The sequence below is a fragment of the Chiloscyllium punctatum genome, chromosome 8, assembly GCF_047496795.1.
Source record: "Chiloscyllium punctatum isolate Juve2018m chromosome 8, sChiPun1.3, whole genome shotgun sequence".
NCBI lineage: Eukaryota > Metazoa > Chordata > Chondrichthyes > Orectolobiformes > Hemiscylliidae > Chiloscyllium > Chiloscyllium punctatum.
Genome location: NC_092746.1, coordinates 16,779,212 through 16,804,000, shown reverse-complemented (window position 1 = coordinate 16,804,000; position 24,789 = coordinate 16,779,212). Strand labels below are relative to the sequence as shown.

Here is a 24,789-nt window from a genome sequence, read left to right as displayed (position 1 = left end):
ACACATTTTCAGATCTGATCTCCAATATCTGCAGTCCTCACTTTCTCCTTGAGAAGCTTCTACTCAGGACTATCTAGAAGTTCCCATACCTCTACCACCCCCATTCCTGTGCTCCCAAAGCCTGTAGCAAAACAAACCAAGGATGGTTTGCCTGCATCTAGGCAGGAGGCTCAGCAAACCTGGACCCTTAGACTCAAAGGCACCAGGGCCAACCACCCAAGTTTTCCATATCCCAAATGCAAACCACAATGGTTGGGCCTGAAAGGATGGTAAAACTTTGTAAATAACCTATCAACTTTGTTTATATATTTTCAGTTGCACTGTTAAAATGTCTGTAGAATAATTTTAGCTGTTGAACCTGGTTAAGCCAACTCTATGCAAGAGATGTAAAGACTTGCAATTGCAAAGCATTGCTCATTTCTCACAAGCAACTGACTCCTTGACTGGAGGTAATCTCAGATGTTACAATCCTTGGGAAAAATCCTTTAGGGTCTTGATCACCACTCCTCCTCCCCTCCTTGTTCTTGATCACACTTCCTGAGTGGCTACAGGCCACTCTTCCTGAAAGTGTAGGTGCATGTGTGATTTAAAGCAGCCCATAGAGCGCATGCGCTAGTGTCAGCAAATGCAGTCTTTCAACTAACACCCACCTTATGAGTGAAAGCATAGGATCAGTGATTATTTCATACATCTTTTCAGGAATGAAAGATTAGTATGCACGATGGATTCAGACTACCATTCAGTCTGGGAGATGTCCAATTGGCAGCTCACATTTTCAGGTTCACTCAGAACACAGTGGTCTGCTGAGAAGAGCAGGACAAAACATTGCCTCTTGCATGTTCAATACTGTCTTAGATCATGGTAAAGCTTTTCACCACACACTGAAACACTGAAGGGTTAGCAGTGATGGAAGGAGATTCTGAAAGATTTCTGTCAACTTGATGGTTATAATGAGGAATCTTACCACACAATGCTCAGCTATCATATTCTGGTGTATGCCTCAGGAGATTTCTTATCTCAGCAGTGTGCAATGACAGTGCATTAACTGCAACCTCTTCCCAAAGTCACATTTTGCAGGTTATTTGTAGATATTTTGAAGTATGATCAGTTGAAGATATCAATATAGGTATTCAGCAACACAAAAGAGCACGGAATGCAACAGGAACAGGATCCTCAAAAATAACAACATCCACTTGCACTAGTAGGGCCTGATTAGCAACTGAATTGCAAATAAAATCCAAACCCAACTTATTCATCTTGGAAACGGGTTGTTTTGACAGAGGTTGTTTTAGCCTCTCAGGCTCTGCAATGTAATGCTGACCCTCAGCCTCATCTTCCGCTTCAGAGGATTTCTGTCAGTTTGCCATTTTATTTGAGTTCAGGACCCACCCTCTCACCGCCCCCCCACACACACACACACACAGTCCCTCCCACCACTAAATGGGCTCCAGTCATGAAGAGTGCAGTGTGAAGGGCGCTGCTTGTCACAGGCCATTCGGGTGTTTCCTTTCTTCCTGGTGGTGGAAACTGAATAAAGATTTTGTGCACCTTGTGTCTCTCACTGTGACTCACACCTGCACACACACACCATGGGTGCTGGGGGAAAAAATAAGCACTACCGCAGTTAGGCGGTAGTGTGGGAAAAAAAATATAAGTAGGAGATTAGTGTTAGGGGTTCTATTCACTCTGAGAGCTGGATCTGAGGGAGCTGGACCAGTGTAAAAATAAAAAAAAGAGTGCATCATGCCACATTTTGCAGGACTCCTTTTCAGGGCCATACTTCAAAATTCTGTCAAGGCAGACCAGGCATCAAAATCTGATCTTCATAAGGCTATATAATCTGTTTGATTGTGGAGCTGATCAAAGCCGTGAGCAGTGTTGTATCTTTGTTCTGCATCAGTATGGAAGCTTGTTAAAGGTGCAATGAGCCAGGTCTGTTGGGGGTCCCACTTGTCTCCCAGCAGTGATCTCTGTATGAATCAAGAACTTTGAAAGGGAATAGGAGCCTGTGAGCTCTCTGGTGTGTCAGTCATCGCACTCACATGAATTCTAACATTGACCTCTGAATTTGGCATCAGTGGTCACATATAATTTAAATATTGATGGAGTGGAAACCATTTCTGTTCACCAATTCTACAGGTTGGTGATAGGCACTCTCAGAACAACATGGGCACAGTTTCTAGCACCCTGCACCTGGGGAAGCCAGCAATGGTGGTGAATCCCAATGGCCAGTAATCGCAGGATGTTGATTTATCATGACAGGAAAGGCTATGAAGAGGTGTGCTCTGGATAAGTTGACACCCTGTAATATCCCGGATGGGTTAATAGGTTGAGGATTTGGAGATGCCATATGGTCCCCAACTGTAACTTGAAACAAGCCACTGGCCTAAAACCTCAGGGCAGCTATGGATGAGATGGTCAATCAGTCCTGCAAAGCATCAGCCCTCATCCAGCAAACTGCACAGTTCAGTGATGACTTGGTGGCACATCCTTAATTAGGGGCTTGCAGAATTTTTCACAGTTGTAAAAAAAGTGACAGTGAGGCCTGTAGATCCAGGATGTCATCATTTGCTCCCACCTTTTGAGTGGCATTTTCACATACTGCTCTCTCTGCAGGCTGTGCGATTTTGGTGCCCTTTTTCAAAGAAGTATATTATTGTATTGGGAGCAGTCCAGGGACAGTTCAGTTGGATTATTCCTGGTATAAATAGATTATCTTTAGCAAAGGCTAAGAAGGTTGTAATGGTCCACCCATTGGAATTTAGGAGGGTGAAAAATGATATTGAGACATTAAAAAATTCCTTAAGGGGCTTGATAGGGTAAATACTGAGAGAATATTTCCCTTCATGGGGACCAGACAGCAGGGTCTCATAATGATGGGGTGCCAATTTTAAGACTGAAATGAAGAAGAATTTCTTTTCTCAGAGGTTTGAGAGTCTTTGTGCATATTTTAAGGTTGAGATAGATCTTTGATCAGTAGGGGACTCGTGGGTTATGGGAAAAGGGCAGAAGAGTGGACTGAGGAGTTTCAGATAAACCTCACAATCCTATTGAATGGTGGAGCGGCCTCAAGGGGGCGAGTAGCCTATTCCTGTTTCTATTTCTTATGTCTTCGTATCACAGGCAGAGCTGCAAGACACTCACACTAATACAGAGTTAGAATCTCACCATGTCAGATCAAAAATTAGTTAAGCTGTAACTTGACAAAATGGCTGCAATCATGTGTAAAATGGGTGGAGTAAGTTCCTTATTTTCTTTAGGGAATGAGTTAAAAGCTTTGATTTTTAAGCCCTGCTATCGGCAATTATAATAATCATGCCTTTGCTGATTATGTAATGCCACCTGTCTTCAATTACACTTTATTGGCAGAAATGCAGCATAAAAGGTATGGCCTCAGGCAATCATGGTCATGATATTTTGCACAGTAATTGCCTCCTTGTCATGTAAGTTAAACAAGTGTCATGAGAACAAAGAAATTAAGAGCAAAATCTGAAAATCGCAATTTCCAAACCACACTTGATAGCAAGTTTTGAAAGACAATGCTTTGCAACTGTTAAATTCTCTCACAGAAATGAAAGTATGAAAGAACATGGATTGTGATGTGGTAGGGAGCCTTTTCATTGGAGGGTGTGATTTCATTGCTGGTTTGCTGGTGGAAATCTAATTCAATGTAACGTGAAAGCTTTGGTTGCGCAATGTACAATTGAATAAGATCACATGCCCCGAAAGGTAGGACATTATTTCCTTGGGAAGCTTCCATACCACACAATGCTTCATTGTGATGGACATAAGGGTTCAGGAGTTCCTTTAATAAAATTGCAGTGTCTTTCTGACATTCCCCACAGATTATTTGTTCACAAAATTCGTGGAAAACATGGCGTGCCTGTGGCCTTGGTGCTACCCCGAAAACAAGATGGAAAGAGATAGAAACGATCTCAGCAGCATGTTGAATAATTGCAGGAAGACTTCCCTATATTTTTTTCAAACCCCTTGAAATAAGGGCCAACTTCCTGATTACCTATTGCACCTGTGTACTAGCTTTCTGCGTTTTGTACATAGGTATCCCCAAGTGTTGCAGCTTTCTGCAGTTTTTCTCCATTTAAATAATACTGTCCTTTTGTTATCCCATCCAAAATGTACAACTTCACCTTTCCCACTCTGTTTGCCAACTTTTTGCCAACTGACTTAACCTATCAATATCCCCCTCGAAGCTGTTTGTATCCCTCACCTGTTTCCATGCTGTATGACTCTATGATTATGACGATGGCTCTCTCAACTTTTTCTATTTATCTTTGGGTCATCTGCAAATTTGACTACAATACATTTGTTTCCATCCTCCAGGTTGTTAATAGAAATTAGAAGCAATTGCGGTGTTAGCACTGATCCCTAAAGAAGCTCACTGGTTATAGGTGACCAACTTGCAAAAGAACCCCTTATCTTCACTTGCTGTTTCTTGTCCATCGTGCCAATGTATTACCTCCAACACCATGGGTCCTTATCTCATAACTTAACCTTTTGTGAGGTAACTTGACCAATGCCTTCTGGAAATCCAAATACAACACACCTATTGGTTCCCCTCGAGCTACTCTGGTTGAGACTTCCTTGAAAAACTCTGATAAATTATTCAGATGCAAATTCACTTTCATGAAGCCAGCTGACTGCCTGATTAGCTTATGATTTTACAAATGCTTCCTTAATAATTGGTTGCAATAATTTTCTACCAGTAGATGATTAGATTCCCTACAGTGTGGAAACAGGCCCTTCGGCCCAACCAGTCCACACCGACCCTCCGAAGAGTAACCCACCCAGGCCCATTTCCCTCTGACTAATATACCTAATACTATGGGCAATTTAGCATGGCCAATTCACCTGGCCTGCACATCTTTGTGACTGTGGGAGGAAACCAGAGCACCCGGAGGAAACCCACGCAGACACGGGGAGAATGTGCAAACTCCACACAGACAGTCACCCAAGGCTGGGATCGAACCTGGGACCATGGTGCTGTGAGGCTGCAGTGCTAACACTGAGCCACCGTGCCACCCCTTTGTGGGTGGCACGGTAGCACAGTGGTTAGTACTGCTGCCTCACAGCGCCAGAGACACGGGCTCAATTCCCGCCTCAGGCGACTAACTGTGTGGAGTTTGCACATTTCCCCAGTGTCTGCGTGGGTTTCCTCCGGGTGCTCTGGTTTCCTCCCACAGTCCAAAATTGTGCAGGTTAGGTGAATTGGCCATGCTAAATTGCCCGTAGTGTTAGGTGCAGGGGTAAATGTAGGGGAAGGGGTCTGAGTGGGTGCGCTTCGGCGGGTCGGTGTGGACTGGTTGGGCCGAAGGGCCTGTTTCCACACTGTAAGTAATCTAAGTAAAAATTTAAGATGTTAGGCCAATCAGCCTATAGTGACACGCTCCTTGCCTCCTTCATTTTGAATAAGGAGTCACATTGGCTGTTTTCTAATTCTCTAGTATTTCTCTAGAATCCCAAGGATGTTTGGAAAATTACAACCGATCCATCCACTATCTCTATATGGGATCCTAGGAAGCAAGCAATCAGGGCGAGGGGACTTATCTGTCTTTAGCCCCATTAGTTTGTCTAATATTATTTCTCCAGTGATGATGGTACTAATTCATCCTTTTAATTTCTAAGTATTACTGGGATGTTCTTAGTATCATCCACCATAAAGACTGATACAAAATATCTCTAACTCCTCTGCCATTTCCTTGTTTTTTATAACCATCTCTCCAGATTCATTTTCTAAGGGTTGACGTTCACTTTGACTTCTCTCTTCCTTTTTATACATTTAAATAAACTGTTTTTGTCAGTTTTTATATTCCTGGATAATTTGCCCTCATGGTTTATTTTCTCTTTTTTTTTAAAAGTCATCCTTGGCTGGAGTCCGAATTTTTTCCAGCCTTCAGGGCTATCGCTGATCCATGACTTGCCTCGTTTTCTTCGCATTCCCTTTTCTGTTGCTGTCCCTCTCAAAAGGGCAAAACAGTAAAGCTGGCAAATAAGAAATACTGTCAGACTTGTCATATACTTCAACAGAGAGGCCTGGTCTTGTCATTTCCAAGTATTGCTGTATTTTCTTTTACTGGTTTTCCCCTCTGTACTGCGGCTCCAGGGACACTGCTTTCCCCCATTTCAGCTGAGTTCATTTTTCTTAATTATTTTACACCCAAGCTCTGAATGACTTTAGACATTCTCATGCCCTTGTTACCATATACCGTCCCACATAGAGGTCAAAATTGCTGTGATCTATTTGAACCCTTCCCCTCTTCCAGAGCTTCCAGTCAGAATGCAGAAGAGATTTACATGAATAGTTCCAGGGATGGTTAGAACACAGGACGCATTTAGAATAATGCATTCAATTCTGGTCTCCCTGCTGTAGAAAAGATGTTGTTGCACTTGAAAAGATTCGGAAGAGATTTAAAAGCATGTTGCTGTGATTGGAGGGTTTGAGCTATAGGCAGTCTCGGCTGGGGCTTTTTTCCCTGGAGCATAGGAAGCTGCAGGGTGACCTTAAGAGGTGTATAAAATCATGAGGGGCAATAATAAAGTAACTAGCCAAGGTCTTTTACCCAAGGTGCAGGAGTCCAAAACTAAAGGGCAGGGGTTTAAGATGAGAGGGGAAAGATTTAACAAAGGACCTAAGTGGCAACCTTTTCATCCAGAGCTTGATGCATGTATGGAGGAAGCTGCCAGAGACTGGTGGTACAACTACAACATTTAAAAGGAATCTGGATGGTTACGTGAATAAGAAAGGTTTAGAGATATGGGCTAAATGCTGGCAAGTAGATAGGTTCTTGATTGTCAAGCGGGTCATAGGTTACAGGGAGAAAGCAGGAGAATGGGGTTGAGAAACTTATCAGCCATGATTTGAATGGCGGAGCAGGTTTCATGGGCCAAATGGTCTAATTTCTGCTCCTATGTCATATGGTCTAAATACTGCACTTGGTGACACCAAAACCCATGCACATTATCAACAATATCTCTTGTAAATATATGTGTAAGTATTTACAAATACCAATTAAAGATAATATTTTAATATAGCATTAAATTGAGCCATAGAATAAATTATAAAACAAAAGAGAACTTTTATTTTCATTTACACAAATCACTTTAATATTATATGCATGTGTGTGTGCATGCATAGTTGAAAATAATCAGTATTTTGGTTTTTAAAAAGTAATAAGTATTTTAATAAACCAGTATATTCTGATAATATTATTTTGTAGTGGTCATACAAATAAAGTGTGAAACAAAGTAAAACTTTTCAAATTTAATGATCTTCATATTGTCCACTTACGTGCGGGCATGCGAGCAGTGTATTGGTGACAGTAAATAGATTCTTATTGAAATTGAAGCATGTGAGGGAGGAGAATGGCATTAAGATATTCATTCAGACAGCCGGTACAGATAGGATCAGCCAAATGGCCTCCTTCTATGCCATAACACTTCTGTGACTGAGTTTTTACCCTATCTGCAGTTGACCCCTAACACAGTGACCATTCCTTCATTCCTCTATTTTAATGATGAAGGGCTTTTGCCCGAAACGTCGATTTCGAAGCTACTTGGATGCTGCCTGAACTGTTCTGTGCTCCTCACCATCACAAACTGACTCCCTTTCTCTGTGCTATAAAAACTATACAAACCACAAGAGGATGGCAGTTTGTAACTTAGTGCTAATATCAGTGTGTGGTAAAGCAATGTGAAGCATAAAGAGATTGGCAGATTCCAAGCAAGTACTTAAAGAGAGCATGAAGAAAGCAAGGTAAGGTCTAGGAGATGCGTGTTGCCCATATAAGTTTAAAAGCATTCTGTAGATGCATAATATGTGTGGCTATCCCTTTGCACAAAGCAACCGAACGGAAGCATGCAAGTTGTAGGGGGCTATCGGCTCCAAAGCACTGAAGGTCTGAAGTGGTTTAGTTGGTCTGATGATGTATGAGGTGGTTTGATGATGCACACAAGCATGGATGAAGGATTGAGGAAGATGATGGCCATGGAATATGCAGGGATAATGTGCAGAAGATATAGTTGCACAATATCCAGGACAGGTGTGCACAGCTTCCAAATACCACCTCTGTTTTACCTGTTGGGTATTTATGCTGCCTAGTTTTTTGTGGAAGGAAGGGCATTTTGAAGGTGAGATATAATAGGGTAAATTGGGGCTTTAATGATATACATGGAAACAACATAGTTGCTACCTTAAGACTGAGTTTCTGAAGTTGGCATAGAAGGCTTCAAAAAAATCAGGAAGAATTTTGTAAATGGTGAGAAATTGATTTTCATACAAATGTTGTCACCGTGCTCACCAATACTCATGCCACAATGAGGAGGAAAAGATTCTGCCCTAATTGCTGAAATACTAATTCTGCACCTATCTGGAAACTATTTTATAATTCATATGATTCCAAAGAATTGAATTGAAAGTTTTTTTTGTGCTGTGGCTCTGTAATCCAGTTTCTAGAGGGCTAGAATTAGAACCCCTACAGTGTGGAAACAGGCCATTTGGCCCAACAAGTCCACACCGACCCTCCGAAGAGTAACCCAACCTGACCCATTTCCCCTAACCTATTACTCAAATTTACCATTGACTAGTACACCCAACCTGCACATTCATGAACATTCTGGGCAATTTAGCAAGGCCAATTCACCTAACCTGCACATCTTTAAATTGAGGGAGGAAACCAGAGCACCCAATATGCAAGCTCTACACAGACAGCCACCTGAGGCTGGAATCAAACCCAGGTCCCTTGCACTGTGAGGCAGCAGTATTAACCACTGTGCCACCCCTTGGTTAGGCAGATGGATAGGCATTTGGATGAATTGTGTGAACATAGAAAACTGGAGAGTAATACTCTTGAGTTTAATGAGTTGTCAACAGAGGAGATGAAACTTTGCTTTTAGCTCCCTGTTATCAGTCACTAACCACATGTGGCTAATTGTATTTCTAAATAGTAAATAAAAATGAGTAACACACAGTTGTTGAACATGCAATCTCAATACCCAATTGGGTAACATATGAATATGCAAAAGCTATTTTTAAATAAACTTGTTTTTGAGTTTTGTAAAAATCTCAAAGTTTTTTGCAGGCGATGAGATCTTGAGATGCACTGGGTAGTATCCCGGCTCCTAAGCTAGAAACTCTGGTTACAAATCCACTTCTGTTATTTGATGAGTGCGGAAGGTGCATTCATGATATACCAAATCTTTTTATCTTTCCAATATGCCTATGCTTTTGGCAGGCACAAAGAATGGGAGAGTCCCCTGGTCAGTTGCATAAGACGTAGAATAGAGGTAGGCCTTCAGCCCATCATGTTGGCCACCATTCAATGAGATTAACACTGATCTGATGGTAGTGAGATAATTAACTCCACTTTCCTGCCATTTACCCATAACTTTTGATCCTTTTCTAATGCACCTCCAGGGCAGGTGGGGTTTGCACCCACACCACCTAGCCCAGAGGTTAAGACACTATCACTTCACCAGAGGACCTTTGGGGGCATACACATATATATATATCTTTTAATAAATGCAAAGCTCTGCAGACACTGATGATCTTAAAAACAAACAGAACTGTTCGAGAAACTCAGAAGTCTGTCAGCAACTTTGGAGAGAAACAAATTTTATGTTTTAAGTTCAATTTGACCCATGTTTGGACTGCTTTGTTGATAAAATGTTATGACACAGGACAGAGTACATGAGTGTTCCTTATTACTTGTGGCTTCTTTAATTTCTTGGTTACTAAGGACTAGTAGTTGTTTCTTAAATAAAGGTGTACATACCAAGTATATCATTCCACATTGTGTGAATTTTCGACGAATAACCCATGTACCTAAAACTGTCACCATAGCTAAGGGTTAGTCAGCAATTTATATTGGACAAAAGTAGTCTATCGCTGCTACATTAACCTGGAGAGTGATTGATACTGACATTGTTTAGTAAAATTGAAATGTTTCCTTCAGATCGGCATCCATCAATGTGATGTACAGGGAAATTACGGTAGAGAAATACAAAGATTTCTTCTTCTGGTTGTTCCTGAAAAGAAGGAGGATGCTTGCCATACAGCACAACCAGTTACAAGAACGTGCATGTGGAGTCTTTCAATATTGGAAGACTGCAGCTACCCCACAACGGACCGGAGACTCTTCCACTCATTGTATTTGCCATAGGTAGAGGCATATTGGAAAGATTTACAGATTTGGCCACATGAATGCACCATCCATGCTCATTATACCATAGAACTGGGCTTATACCCAGAATTTATAGCTTAGAAGCCGACATACTACCCGCTGCATCTCAATATCTCCTCCCCTATAAAATTATTTATGGAATTTAAAACAATAACACATTTAGATTTGCATAAATTCATGACCGATGATGACTGCTACTCTCACACGAACACACATAAAAGGCATGCAACAGCTTTCTTTAATCACAAAAGCAAGTGCACATTAATATATTTGAGCATAATAAAGTAGAATATGAGCCCAGATGACCCAGAAAAACCTAACAAAATATCAAGGAAGGTAAAGAATTAAGCATTCAATAACAATGTAACATACGGTGGAAAATAAAATGGGTTGCGGTTTTGAAAATATGGTCAAAGAATTTCAAATCGTATGTGTCACTGAGACGTTGAGCTTGATTTAATTGGCGTAAGTGCTTCTAAGGATAATGATAGCAAGGCTGAACATTTGAAAATGACAACAAGCAAAATTCAGCAAAAACATTTTCTTTAAACATATCATAATTCATTGAGGAATATGACAATTCCTCCATTTTTGAGCAATGTTTTGTGAGACATGGTTAAGATTTAAGACTCAAATAAAAGCAAAACATTGCAGATTCTGGCAAGATGAAATAAAACTGAAAGTGCTGGAGAAGCTCTGCAGGTCTGGTGAGATAAAAAGAAACCAGTTAAGAATGACTGGGACTTGAAATGTTAGCATTATTTATCTGTCCACAGAAGCCATAAGACTTGTAGGGTTTCTCCATGGCTTCCTGCTTTTATTTGAGTTGTAGGACTGTCTGAGTTTGTAGAATGAATTTTCCTTGGAGTTACTGGCTTGCATCTTTTGTGTCAATGGTTTCATTGGTACAATGAATATTTCAGAATCAGTCGCAATCATACAGCATCTTTGGTCCGATTAGTCCATGCTGATTATGTTCCCAAACTAACGTGGTCCCACCTGCCACAAACCTTTCCTGAACATGTACTTACCCAAATGTCTTTTAAATATTGTAATTGTACCTGCATCCATCACTTCCTCTGGCAGTTCATTCCATACATTAACTATTCTTATATAAAAATGTTGCCCCTCATGTCCTTTTTAAATCCTTCTCCTCTCATCTTAAAAATCTGCCTCTTAGGTTTGAACTTCGAAAAAGACCTTATCTATGTCCCTCATGATTTTAAAAACCTCTACAAAGTCACCTCTCAACCTCCAACGCTTGAGTGGAAAAAGTCTCAGCCTATCCAGCCTATTTTTAAGGACACAGTATACTCAGGAATCGTTGAAATTTATCACTGATGCTAATTGATAGTGTTTCGGAATATCTTTATATTTTTGCCAGGAAGCTATCTAACATATAAGCATTGTTCTGTTGCTGTTACTGCTCTTTAGATTAAATTAGATTACATTACAGTGTGGAAACAGGCCCTTCGGCCCAACAAGTCCACACCAACCCGCCGAAGCGCAACCCACCCATACCCCTACATTTACCCCTTACCTAACACTACGGGCAATTTAGATTGGCCAATTCACCTGACCTGCACATCTTTGGACTGTGGGAAGAAACCGGAGCACCCGGAGGAAACCCACGCAGACATGGGGAGAACATGCAAACTCCACACAGTCAGTCACCTGAGGTGGGAACTGAACCCGGGTCTCAGGCGCTGTGAGGCAGCAGTGCTAACCACTGTGCCACCGTGCTGCCCATGCGGCATCATGTAATATACATGATAAACGATATGTAACCAAAAAACTATGCAAGCATGTGAAAGAGAATAACAGTAGGCCATTCAGCCTCTCAAGCCCAGTATGCCATTCAATAAAATCATGGCTAATCTGCTTACAACCTCAAATTTGCAATCTTGCCTAACCCTGATTGATCTCCTTACTTCAGAAGAAACTATCTATTTCTGCATTAAAATATTCAAGGACTCTGCTTCCACCATCGTTTCAGGAAGATAGTTCCAAAAACTCATTACCCTCTGAAAAAAGTCTTTTGTCTAATTTCTGTTTTAAATTGGTGACCCCTTATAGTTAACCAGTGACTCCTAGTTCCAGGTTCTTCAAGAAGAGGAAACATTCTCTTCACATCAAAACACCTTACATGTTTCACTCAATTATTTCTATATTTCAGACAATGCTAGTCAAACACTATTTGATAGAGGAGGTAACTGTCCTCTTTATTTTTCCTCCTTGTTATCTCATTCAAGACCAATAGCTGATAGCTTCCCTTGCTGCATGCTTGAGGTCAGGAAAGCAGCATATAAAGGAAAACAGAAACTCGGGAATTACTCCCAAAGGTATAATCAATCAATCCTAAGGAGCTGAAGTAACAAATTAAATACCCATGTTGATCACAAGATGTGGGGAATGTATTTTCAAATGTATTCTCTTATGTGCCAAATTTAAAAATCCAAAAGAATAGGAATTGCATTTGCGGAAATTTATCCAAAATTGAGATCAGGGGTTTTCTATTCAGTTCTGATCTTCTTACTCATCTTTTAAGAACAAGAACAAGAAGGCAATAAAACTGACAAAAATCTAATCAGTTTATAAAAGGCTTTAAAGTGCATCTATATTAGAAACTTTTGCAAGTTGACTAATGTCCGAGGATAGAATTTTGAATGAAGCCTATTTACATTAGTTAATGTTTGTTAAATCTTTTGTATTTTGTTCTCCCTTTGTGCCTGCTTAAGGGTGAGTTGCTGAGTCCTTGTCGATGTGATGGTTCAGTCCGCTACTCTCACCAACCATGCCTTTTGAAGTGGATTAGTGAAAGAGGGTCGTGGAGCTGTGAGATTTGCTGTTACAGATATCATGTTGTGGCAATACGAATGAAAAGACCATGTCAGGTAAACAGTCATCTTGTGAGGAACTAATTAATATAGGCCACTTCAATCACTGGCTGATTTATCTGTATCTCAGGAAGGCTTTTATGTTAAGTGACAATGTTAGACATTGCTTATGCTATTTAGTTCTACTTATACACCTGTACTATCCAGTGACGTTTATTTGGAAGATTCACATGAAGACTGTGCTCACAATGGTGGACTATCCAATGTATTGAGATTAAGTCTGCAGTTTGTGCATCAAATGGTTACACAGGCTGAAACTAAAATATTCTTATACTCTCCAGAAGGGTAAGATCTGAGCATGAGAATGTGACTGTTGAATGCAATAAAAACGTGTGTCAAATAGCAAAGTATATTCTGTTCTGAAATATTGCGATAGTTCTGTTCCTGTGTGAACCCACGTTATAAGAAAATTGTGTAATGGCAGTCATCATTTAAACCAATGGGACTGGAATCTAGATATAGCCAATATAGGTAAGAAAATATTGCATTCTACAAATAATGGTCGAAATTCTTCAATCACATTATAGCCAGTTTGCATTGAAGAAACACAAGTTCTAGCAGAGCTGACTGTATTTACCAATGTTGTATTTCTCCCTAATGTAATTATAGCTTATTTTAAAATAACAAGTAATGACATATATACAGAATGAAAGAGACCATTCTGAGTTAAAACTATATTGTCTTACATTCGTATTAAAGCATCTGAATAGACTCATGGAACAAATAACAAAGAACAATACAGCACAGTATCAGGGCCTTCGGCTGACACATTTTGCCCTTCCATACTAAAACTGTCTTCACTTAGAGGTTTTGTATCCCTATATTCCCTTCCTACTCCTATATTCATCCAGGTGCTTTCTGAATGCTGCTATTGTGTCTGCTTTCACCACCTCTGGCAGCATGTTCCAGTCACTCACCGCCCTGTGTATGAACAACTTGCCTTGCGCATCTCTTTTAAACTTCACTCTACCCTGCACCTTGAACCTGTGTACCTAACTGAATCCTCCATGGGAAAAAGCCCCATCCTTTCCACTCTATCCTTGCCATTCACAATCTTATAAATTTCTCTCAGGCCACCCCCTCAACCTCCTGTATTGCAGTGAGAACAAACCTAGTCTATCCAACCTTTCTTCATAGCTAAAATTTTCCCTACCAAGGAAACATCCTGGTAAATCTTTTCTATATCCTCTCCAAAGCATTCACATTATCTGGTAATGTGGTGACCAGAATTCCATGCAATATTCCAAGTGTGGCCCAACTAAAGTTCTATAAAGCTGCAGCATAAAATGCCTGTCCTTATATCCAATGCTCTTTCCAATGAAAGCAAGAATGCCATAGGCTGTTTTAATACTCTATCTACCTGCACTGCCACGTTCAGTGAACTTTGTGTATTCATGTGATGTAGACATGACTGTCTCAGCCTACATTCATTGCTGAGTGCTAATTGCTATTGAGAAAGTGGCAGTGAACTGCCTACTTGAACCTCTTCAGTCCATTTATTGTAATATAACCACAGTACCCATATATGAACTTACAAAATAGGAGAACAGAGCCAAACCATTTGGCCCAAAAGCTTGATTTACCATGCAGTCAGAGCAAGTGCAAACTATTTGTGTTTCCAGCTACTGCTGGTAATCCCCTCACTCTTCTAAATTCCGGTGGAAATAGGTGCAGCTTGTATGACCTAAACTCATAAGCCAACCTGTTCATTCCATGTATCGATCAAGTAAACTGTCTTTGAGCCATCTCCAATACATTTACATCCTTCCTGAAATGATGAGACCAAAGCAGCACATAACATTCAAGAGGTGGTCTTACCGCCCTGTGTAACTGAAACATAACATTACTACTTTTATATTTAATTCAGCTCATCTTTGTTATTTATTTATGGGATGTGATCATTGCTGGCCAGGCAAGCATTTACTGCCTGGTTGACCTTGATAAAGTGATGATAAGCTACCTTCTTGAACCAATGCAGTGTATGTGCTATAGATAGACCAACAAGGCAGTTAGGGAGGGAGTTCCAGGATTTTGATCCAATGATATTGAAGGAATGGCTATATATTTCCACGTCTAGATGGTGAATGGCTTGGAGGGGAACCTACAGGTGGCGAAGTTCCATATATCTGCTGCTGCTGTTGTCCTACATGGTAGTATTTATGGATTTGGAAGAAATTGTCTAAGGAGTATCAGTGAATTTCCACAGTGCATCTTGTAGATGGTACACAATGCTATAATAGAATATTGGTAGTGGAGGGAGTGAATGTTGTGTAAGTCAAATGAACTGTGTTGGAGCTGCACTTGTCCAGGAAAGTGGGGAATATTCCATCACATTCCAGATTTGTGCCTTGTAGATGGTGAAAAAGTTCTTGGCAGTCATGAAGCAAGTTACTAGGATTTCCAAACCCTATATGACCAAACCAGTTCAGTTTCTTATCAAATGTAACCCCACAGGATGTAGATGGTGGGGGATTCAGTGACTGTAGTTAGATTAGATTAGATTCCCTACACTGTGGAAACAGGCCCATTGGCCCAACCAGTCCACATTGACCCTCCAAAGAGTAACCCACCCATACCCATTTCCCCTGACTAATGCACCTAGCACAATGGACAATTTAGCGTGGCCAATTCACCTAACCTGCACATCTTTGGATAGTGGGAGGAAACCAGAGGCACCCAGGGGAAATCCACGCAGGCACGGGGAGAATGAGCAAACTCCACACAGACAGAAGCCCAAGGCTGGAATCAAACCTGGGACCCTGGTGTTGTGAGGCAGCAGTGCTAACCACTGAGCCACTGTGCCGCCCCAAAAAATCCAAAGCAGCGAAGGTATGGGTTGCCAGAATGCTGTGATCACTGGCAGTAGTGGGATTGAATGTGGAGGATGATGGTTAGATTCTCTCTTGTTGGAGGTAGCTGCTTGGTGATTGCGTGTCATGAATATTAGTTGCTCCTTCCCAGCCTGAATATTGCCTAGCTCTTGCTGCATTTGTTCATGTACTGCTTCAGTATTGGAGGAGTTCCAAATGTTGCTGAACATGGTGCAAACATCAGCAATCATCCCCATTTCATATGCAGGAAAGATAAGCAATGAATTGATGGTCAGCTACAGGACACTAGTCAAAGATTGTAGCAGTGGAAAAGCACAGCAGGTCAGGCAGCGTCTGAGGAGCAGGGAAGTCCATGTTTTGGGCAGAAGCACTTCAACAGGGATGTCTAGATTCTGTCTACATTCCTGGTGAAGTGCTTATGCCGGAAATGTCAACTGTCCTGCTCCTCGGATGCTGCCTGACCTGTTGTGCTTTTCCAGCGCCATACTTTTTGACTCTGATCTCCAGCATCTGCAATCCTCACTTTCACCTACAGAACAGTAACCTGAGGAACTAATTGAGAGATGTCATGGAGCTGTGATGGCTGACTTCCAACAACCACAACCATTTTCCTTTGTGCCAGATGTGAGTCCAAGCAGCACAGAGTTTTTGTCTTGATTCCTATTGACTCCAGTTTTGCCAGGCCTTCTTGATACCACACTCATTCAAATGTTGCCTTGATGTTGAGAGCAGTCACTGTCACCTCACCTTTGGAATTCAACTCTCTTGTCCATGTTTGGGGCTATGTTTGTAATGAGGAGAATTGCTGAATGGCCCTGACACAACTCAGACGGGATGTCCGTGAGCAGATTATTGCTAAGCAAGTGCTGTTTGACCGTACTGTTGATGACACCATCCAACATCTGATGATTGAGAGTAGACTGATGCAGCATTAATTAGCTAGGTTGGAATAGTCCTGCTTTTTATATTCAGAAGCATCTTCTCAATTTTTCACATCGTCAGATAAATGCTCATGGTGAAGCTGGCCTGAAACAGCTTGCAGAGGGCTATGGAAAGTTCTAGAGCACATGGCTTCAGTACTATTGCTTGAATGTTGTCAGGGCCCGTAGTCTTTGCAGCATCAAATGTCTCCAGCTGTTTCTCGATATTACATGGAGTGAGTTGATTTGCCCAAGGACTCGAACCTGTGATGCTGGTAACCTCTAAAGGAGGCCAAGATGAATCATCACCTTGGCACTTCTGGTCAACGATTGTTGCTAAAGCATCAGCTTTAATGTTTACACTGATGTTGTGGGCTCCCCTGTCGTTGGAAATGGAGATGTTTGTGGAACCACCTCCCCTAGATGCTTGTTTAGTTATCCACCACCATTCGTAAATGAATGTGGAACGACTGCAAAGGTCTTGGATCTCATTTCCTTCTTGTGGAATTGCTTAGCCCTTTCTATCACTTGTGGTTTCTGCTGTTGGGCATGCACAGAGTCCTGCTTTGTAATTTCATTTGATTGACATCCTATTTTCACGCATGCTTGGTACTGCTCTCAGCATGCCCACCTGCACTTCTCATTGAAGCAGGGTTGATCCCTTGGCTTAATGGTAATGGTGGAATGGGTGATATGCCAGGCCATGAAGCTGCAGATTGTGTTAGAGTACAGTTCTGCTGTTGCTGATGGTCCATGGTGCTCCTGGATGCCCAGTCTTCAGTTCTTAGATCTGTTTAAAGTATAACCCTTTCACCGCAGTGATAATGCCACACAATAGATGGAAGGTTTTCTCAATGTGAAGGCGGTTCTTTGGTCTCCACATGGACTGTGCAGTGGTCAGTCTTAGCAATACAGTCATGGGCAGATGCATCTGTGACAGGTGGATTGATGAGGATGAGGTCAAATATGTTTTTCCCTCTTTTAGTTTCTTCATCACTTGCCACATGCCAAGACTAGCAGCTATGTCCTTTCAGACTTAGTGTTGCCAAGTCACTATTGGTGGTGGTCATTATTAAAACTGTATTGATTTGTCCCTCAGTGCTCCAGTATATTCTCCTTACTGCAACACCTTCAAGCTAACTGATCTAAGTTTTCTGCATCCCTTCTTTTTTTGAATTTATTTTATACTTACCTTTTAGGCAGCCCCCAGTGGTAGGGTCCCCTCCTTAATTAACTGCTACTGTATCTCTATTAATCTATCCCCTAGCCGAGTATGCCAGTCCACTTCAGCTATCTCAGCTTTCATGCCCATGTAGTTGCCCTTATTCAAGTATGAAGTACTAGACTTAGACCCAAATTTCAGAATTCTGACATAACAACATGGAGGAAATGGTAATATATTTAAGTCAAAGTCCAAAGGAGTGCAGGCGAGGTGGATTGGCCATGGGAAATAAAAGGTTACAGGGAAAGGGTAGGGAGATGGGTCTGGGTGGGATGCTGTTCGGAAGATGCATGTGGATTTCATGGGCTCAAGGGATTCTACAATTCTAAGTCAGGTTGATGTGGTTTAGTGGGGGAATTGCAGATGGTAGTGTTTCCATCTATGTGCTGCCCTTTGTCCTTCTAGGTGGTAAAGGTTTGGATGTTGCTCTCTAAGGGGCCTTGCTAATTTGTTGCAATGCATCTTGTAGACCGTACACATTGTCACTGCAGGGTGCTGATTTAAGGTGAGAATATTGACGTTGTTAGATTGGGTACCAGTCAAGCAGGCTGTTTTGCCCTGGATACTGCTTAGTTCCTTGAGTGATGTTGGAGTTGCTCTCAGCCGGGAATTTGAAGATTATTCATTATATTTCTGATTTATAACTTAGTGGACAGGATTTGGGGAGTCGGGAGGTGAGCTACTTATTGCAGAATTCCCAGATTCTGATCTGTATTTGTAATCGCATTATTTATGTGGCTGTTCCAGTTGTGACTTTGGTCAATGATACTGACCAGGATGTTGGTACTGATGCTTCCCTCCCCAATGGTAATGCCATTGAATATAAAGGGATGATGGCTGGATTATCTCTTGTCGGAATTGGTCAATGCCGGCATGTGTAGCAAGAATTTATTTGTCGCTTATCAACCCAAGCCTAAATATTGTCCAGATCTTGTTGCATTTAGGCACAAACTACTTTAATATCTGAGAAGTTATAAAGGGATTGAATATGATGCAATCATCAGTGACTATTCCCATCTTTGACCTCTGTCTCATGAGCCATCCTGTCTTATAATCTTATTGATAATATATTGAAGTGATCTCAACATTTAGGGCCACTTGCTATCCTATCCTACCTGTTTTTTCTTGATCCTGATATTCCTGGCCTATTATTATCCTAATGTTTTCCTGTAGGGAACTTAACTGGGTCTTCAAGTCTGCTGTGGTAAGGGTGTTAACAGTCACCATCCCTAATGCATGGCCCACTCCCACTAATTCTAAGAACCCTCTCTTCCTCCTGTTTCTTTCTGATGTAAATTCACTATGACCTAAGTAGTCTTCAAAGTAGGTGGTCAAAGAGCTGCCAGGTCATGTTATCACACCAAGATTGCACTTATATGTCTGTCAGGCTATACACCACCTGTACATTCTATATCCTGCCGCTCGAGTAACTATCTCTTCAGTTTCTTCTAAAACTAACCCTACTCCCTTTGTATCTCTCTCAGATTCTCTCTACTATAGCTTTGAGGTGGGTCCGGGGTCGTGATAGTGATAGTTGGTGGGCCATCACTGTATAACATGTGTGGTCTCGGCCCATGGCCCCTAGCCAAGTCATTCCCATCCACCCTGGGTGCATTTGGCTTTATGGAATTGTGGGCTTACACTTTAATTCATATATATCAAGGCCTTCTACTCCTTCCCCTCATTCCTTTCAGTTGGGGAGTGGATGTTTCACCCATTGTGTTCCTGTTTCTCTCTTTTCTTCATTTTCATTACCATTGCTGAGTCTGAGCAGTCCATCTCACTCCGTAGGAGTTGGGAGAGAATGGCACACATGACAGATGTGTACTTTGCTAGGGTTACTCTGCTCCTGATCTGGATCCCAGAGCCAGTCACACACTACGTTTCTCAATTCTGCGGCTATCATTCTTCCAGCACTCTGATAATAATTAGCCTGCCGCATTCCAAATGGGTTGCATTGGTCAATATGATACCAGCCACTTTTGTTAGGGGCTGTTCGCATCTCATATACTGATGGACTTGCTTTATCAAACTCTTCATCTACGGGGTCAGGAAGGATGTTGTTTGATGTACAGGTGTCATTACCTGTTGCCCTACCTACAGCTCCATTGGCTTTGTCTCAGAGATCAAGTGGGCTTTACTTTCCTTCCCATATTATTTGCAGCCTCATCTTGAGGCATGTTGTCAACCTATAAGAGGTCATTCCTACAGAGGGAGCTACAATGCTTCTTATTATCACCAGGCCGTGTGGTCATCAGCCAAGTGGTCCAATGTTGCACCATTTTGGCCAGCATATTCTTCAAAGGTTCATCCTTTTGACTATCCCACTGGATTGGGGCCTAGAGTATATAACCTTTCTTTTATCCCTAGCAGTGTCATGACATTCTGCATCACCAGGGCCATAAAATGCATCCCTTGATTTCATTCAATACTCCCTTGTAAACCCCAATGTATAAAAACCTTTTCTAACAGGACCTTCGCCATGATTTTATCAGCATCGGTTTGAGTGGAAAACCAATTTGGCGAAGGTTTCTACTATCACCAGGATATGCTTACATTCTCCTGTAGTTGTGAGTGGGGAATCCACAAAGTCAATTTGTTACGTGTCCAGGGTCCCTTAATAGACCTTATGTGTCTGAGGACTCCCTTGTTCACATTTTTGTTGGGGTTGTTTTCAGGAAATAACAGATAATTCTCCAAATGATGTCACATATGCTCTTTCATTCATAGCAACTAAAATACCTCCTTCCACCTCTCCAAGGTGTTTTCCAACCCTCAGTCCCCACATACATCACTGCACCAATAAATCTGTTTCCTTTCCCTCTCTGGTACTACAAATTTCCCTTCACACTGTACCACACCAGTTTTTACATGACCTTTTTGTTCCTCCTATACCTTTGACTCTTTCCCTTTCAATACTTTTTCTCATTCTTTATCCTTCCTTTGTTCTATTGCTAAGACAATTGGGCCCACCCCTTCCTCTTTCTGTGCTTCTATTTCCTCGATCTGCAGCTGCCATTCTTTCCCAGCCATTGCCCCTTGTTTGGTTTAATTGATCTGCCTTTCTCTTTCACTCTGCTAACTTAGCAATAGCTTTCACTTTTACCATCCCATATTCTTTCCCTTTTGCCATTTCAAAGTTGTACCTTAGTAATGAGGTGGACAGTAGGACCTTCCCATGTGCTCTCTCCCCCCAAAAAGGGTATTCTGTCAGCCTGTTTACAGCTGTGCATTCTATCTGAATAGATAGTAGATCTTGTGGGGAATTTATCTGGTTGACTCACTGTTTATGCCACTGCTGCCAACCCAGCTGCTTCAGCACTCATGGTCTTTGGTAGTTTGAGGACTATAATATCCACTTCCCATTCTTGCTAATCTTCCATTTGATCCCACAGCCTGTTTTTTATTCTCCATCCTGTACAGATGAAGAGCCATCAACAAAATTGGCATCCCCTTGCTGTTCTTCTGTTTTTCTGTCTATCTTTAGCCTTGGGTACTCCCAGTGTTCTCTTTACCAGTATCTCCTCATTTTTTGTTTTGCTACAAATGGTCCCTTGGGATCATTTGCTATCACAACCATGACATCCTGGTAGATTAAATTATTTGCTAACACAGTGGTGCTCTTAACCATCTTTACCTCTTTCTCCCTTGTAATAACAGCATCTATCTAGCAATTCTGTTTTGGCTCACTGTGTGATGATTTATACGTCCATCCAGCAGCATCTGGGTGGACACATATAAATTGTCAATGGGCTCAGCCTTACAAAGAAGGTAAAATGTTGTACTGCCAGTAAATGCCTTTCATGTGCCAGGTACTCCTGCTCTACTGGCATGAGCATGCACAAGGCATAAGCTACTGGTCTCAGCTGATTATGGTGGAGTTTGTTGCAGCCACCTCCAAGGAGAGTGATTCAGTTGGATTTGGGATTTGTCGGGAAGATTACTCACCAAATCCTGTTTCAAAGCTGTTATTGCTTGCGTGTGCTTTGGCTTCCATTCCCAGGGGGCATTTTTCTGAAGGTACATCATTAGCGGTGTTGCCTTTGTGGCAAAACCATCAATATGGTCTCTAAAATACCCAATCAAGCCAGAAGTGATCTTAATCCCTTCATATTCCAGCTGCTGTTTCATTTCATTGTCTAGCTCCTTTTTCCCCCCCTGGTGTTAGCACCAAACCCTAAGTAACTCACTTCCTGCCTCATTATGAGCCTTTTTTGGATTTACTTTTAACCCAGGCTTCTTTAGTAGTTGTAACAATGCATTCAGGAGCTGATAGTGCTCCTGTTTGGTTCCTGTTTACAGAAGCAAAGCGTCAACACCTTATATAACGCAGTCTGGCCTAGAGAAATCCTGCAGCCCATTGCTTAACCATTAATGAAATCCCCATGGCAAAGATGCCCACATATATTGCTGTCCCTTAACCATAAATGCATATTAAACTTGCACTCTTTGGTCAAAGGGATTGACCAAAATTTCTGGCAGCATAAACCACTGTGTGGATTCACTCTGCTTAATAATGTTTTAAGGGTAGTAACCACTTTAGATGCTGTTAGGTGTGTTATCTTATTTAGTTTTTGATAATCAGTGACTAACTCCTGCCCAGAGTGAATTGTTTGTAAGTGTGACTTGCTTTGACACTCCTTGAGCTATCAGACTTTGTACTACCTTTTCTATATCACCTTCAGCCTTCTTGTGGAATCCATATGCCTTTGGTGCTTTGGATCTGGGTCCTATATATACACCTCTCCTTGCATCTGTCCACAGTCATGCTTATGTTTGGCAAATATCTCCTAGTTTTGTTCATTACATCCTCACTCATGTCAGCAGGACTGATCTACATTTCTCCCACTGTACATACTGTTCAACAGGGATTTCAGCAGAAAAGTGTTCCTCACTTATTTCTGGTTTTGCCATATTATACAGTTCACTGGATCAAAGCATCATCTTGCTCTAGCCATGTAATCACTTCCCAGGATATGTTCTTAATTTGCTGGGAATTTTGTTAACCCTATTCGATGCACCAAGTCTACCTCTCCTCTTTATATATTTAAAGGGCTGTATAATAGGCATGTTCAGGGTGGTGTGCAATCCCCTAGAGTCTCAAAGGAAGGTGATAGGGCAGCCTCCTACCTGACCGTCCACTAAGGGTTTCCCTGTCGTACCCTATTTTGCATCAGACATCCAATATTGGCGAGGCCTGAGACTGTCATTGTAGGTTGGGGCACAGCCCACTTGTTGCCTTAGTTGGTTGCACATTGTTCTGTGGTGTGGGCTAGGGTCCCTCTAGTGGCAAGGATTGGACTTACATCTGATTTATCCTGCCATTGTGGCAGTTTGGACAATCTCTGGCTTAGTGCTGAGCTCCCCAGGGATCGTACCACTTCCACTGGCTGCAAGTGGGCCTATCTGTCTATGCCCATGTCCTCTTCCTACCATTTGATAGGGCGGCAGTTAGGACTGCTCCCTTTCTTCGTTTCTCCACGCTGCCCTTTGATCTCTCAGAGGTGCAATTTGTCCTGTCTGGGTCTAATGTCATCTCATCTCATCCTCTCAAACTCTGATCCCTTTGGAACTCCACTGGTCACAGGTCACCAACCTGAAAAATAACCCCTTATCCCAGCTTGCTGTTTCCTGCCCATTGGCCATTCTCTATCCATGCCAAAAGACCACCTCCAAGACCATGGGCTCTTACCTTATGACTTAATCTTTTGCAGGGTACCTTGTTGTTCGCCTTCTGGAAGTCCAAATACAACACATATACTGGTTCCTTTCTCTGACTGACACTCCTTTGAAAAGTCTAATAAATTAATCAGTTACCATTTCCCTATTGTTGTCTCTGCTTGATTAGCTTATGATTTTTCAAATGTTCTATTAATCCCTTAATGATTGATTCTAATTTGTAGAGGCATGTCATATTGGCAGTTTTCCAGTTCTCTAGTATTTCTCTAGAATCCAAGGATTTTTGGAACATAACATCCAATGCATCCATTATTTCTGTATTTACTATGTTTAGGATCCTAGGATGCAAAACATTAGGGCAAGAAAACTTAAATGGTCTTAGTCCCATTAGTTTTCTAACACTACTTCACTGGTGATGGTGTTGGTACTTAATTCTTTCCCCATATTCTTTAGTATTTCACCGTAAAAACTGTTGCAAAATATCTGCTAAACTCCTCTGCCATTTCCTTGCTCCCCAGCACTGTCTCCTAAGATTAGTTTTCTAAGGGACCTATGTTCACTTTGACCTCTCTCTTCCTTTTTATGCATTTAAAGAAGCTCTCATTGTCAGTTTTTGTATCCCTTGCCAGTTTGCCCTTGTAATTTTCTTTCGGTCTTTATTAACTTTTCAGCCTTCCTTTGCTGGATTTTGAATTTATCCCAGTCTTCAGGGCTATCTCTCAGACTTTTATCTCCAGGAATGAAGGACTTATGCCCAAAACATTGATTCTCCTGCTCCTCGGATGCTGCCTGACTTGCTGTGCCTTGCCAGCACCACACTCATGACTCTGATCTCCAGCATCTGCAGTCCTCACTTTCTCACAGTTGTGTCTGACCCATGTTTCTCACTCTTAACCCAACATTGAATTTTATCATGTTATGATCACTACTTCCTCAGTGATTTTGCTATGATGTCATTTAGTAAATGTGCCTCATTAGCCATTACCATGTCCAAGATATCCAGCTTCCCAATTGGCTCCATGGCATATTCCTCTAGGAAAGTAT

The 24,789-nt window shown here is 41.7% G+C and overlaps 1 protein-coding gene across 1 annotated transcript in view; it reads left to right on the top strand.

Moving 5' to 3' along the window:
• The window catches only part of LOC140480203 (E3 ubiquitin-protein ligase MARCHF11-like), a 131,203-nt gene that overhangs the window by 45,169 nt on the left and 61,245 nt on the right, over nt 1-24,789 (top strand). Inside the window, exon 2 of the mRNA XM_072574926.1 lies at nt 12,935-13,090. Coding sequence (XP_072431027.1) covers nt 12,935-13,090 — 156 coding nt within the window. The remainder of the gene's footprint in view (nt 1-12,934; nt 13,091-24,789) is intronic.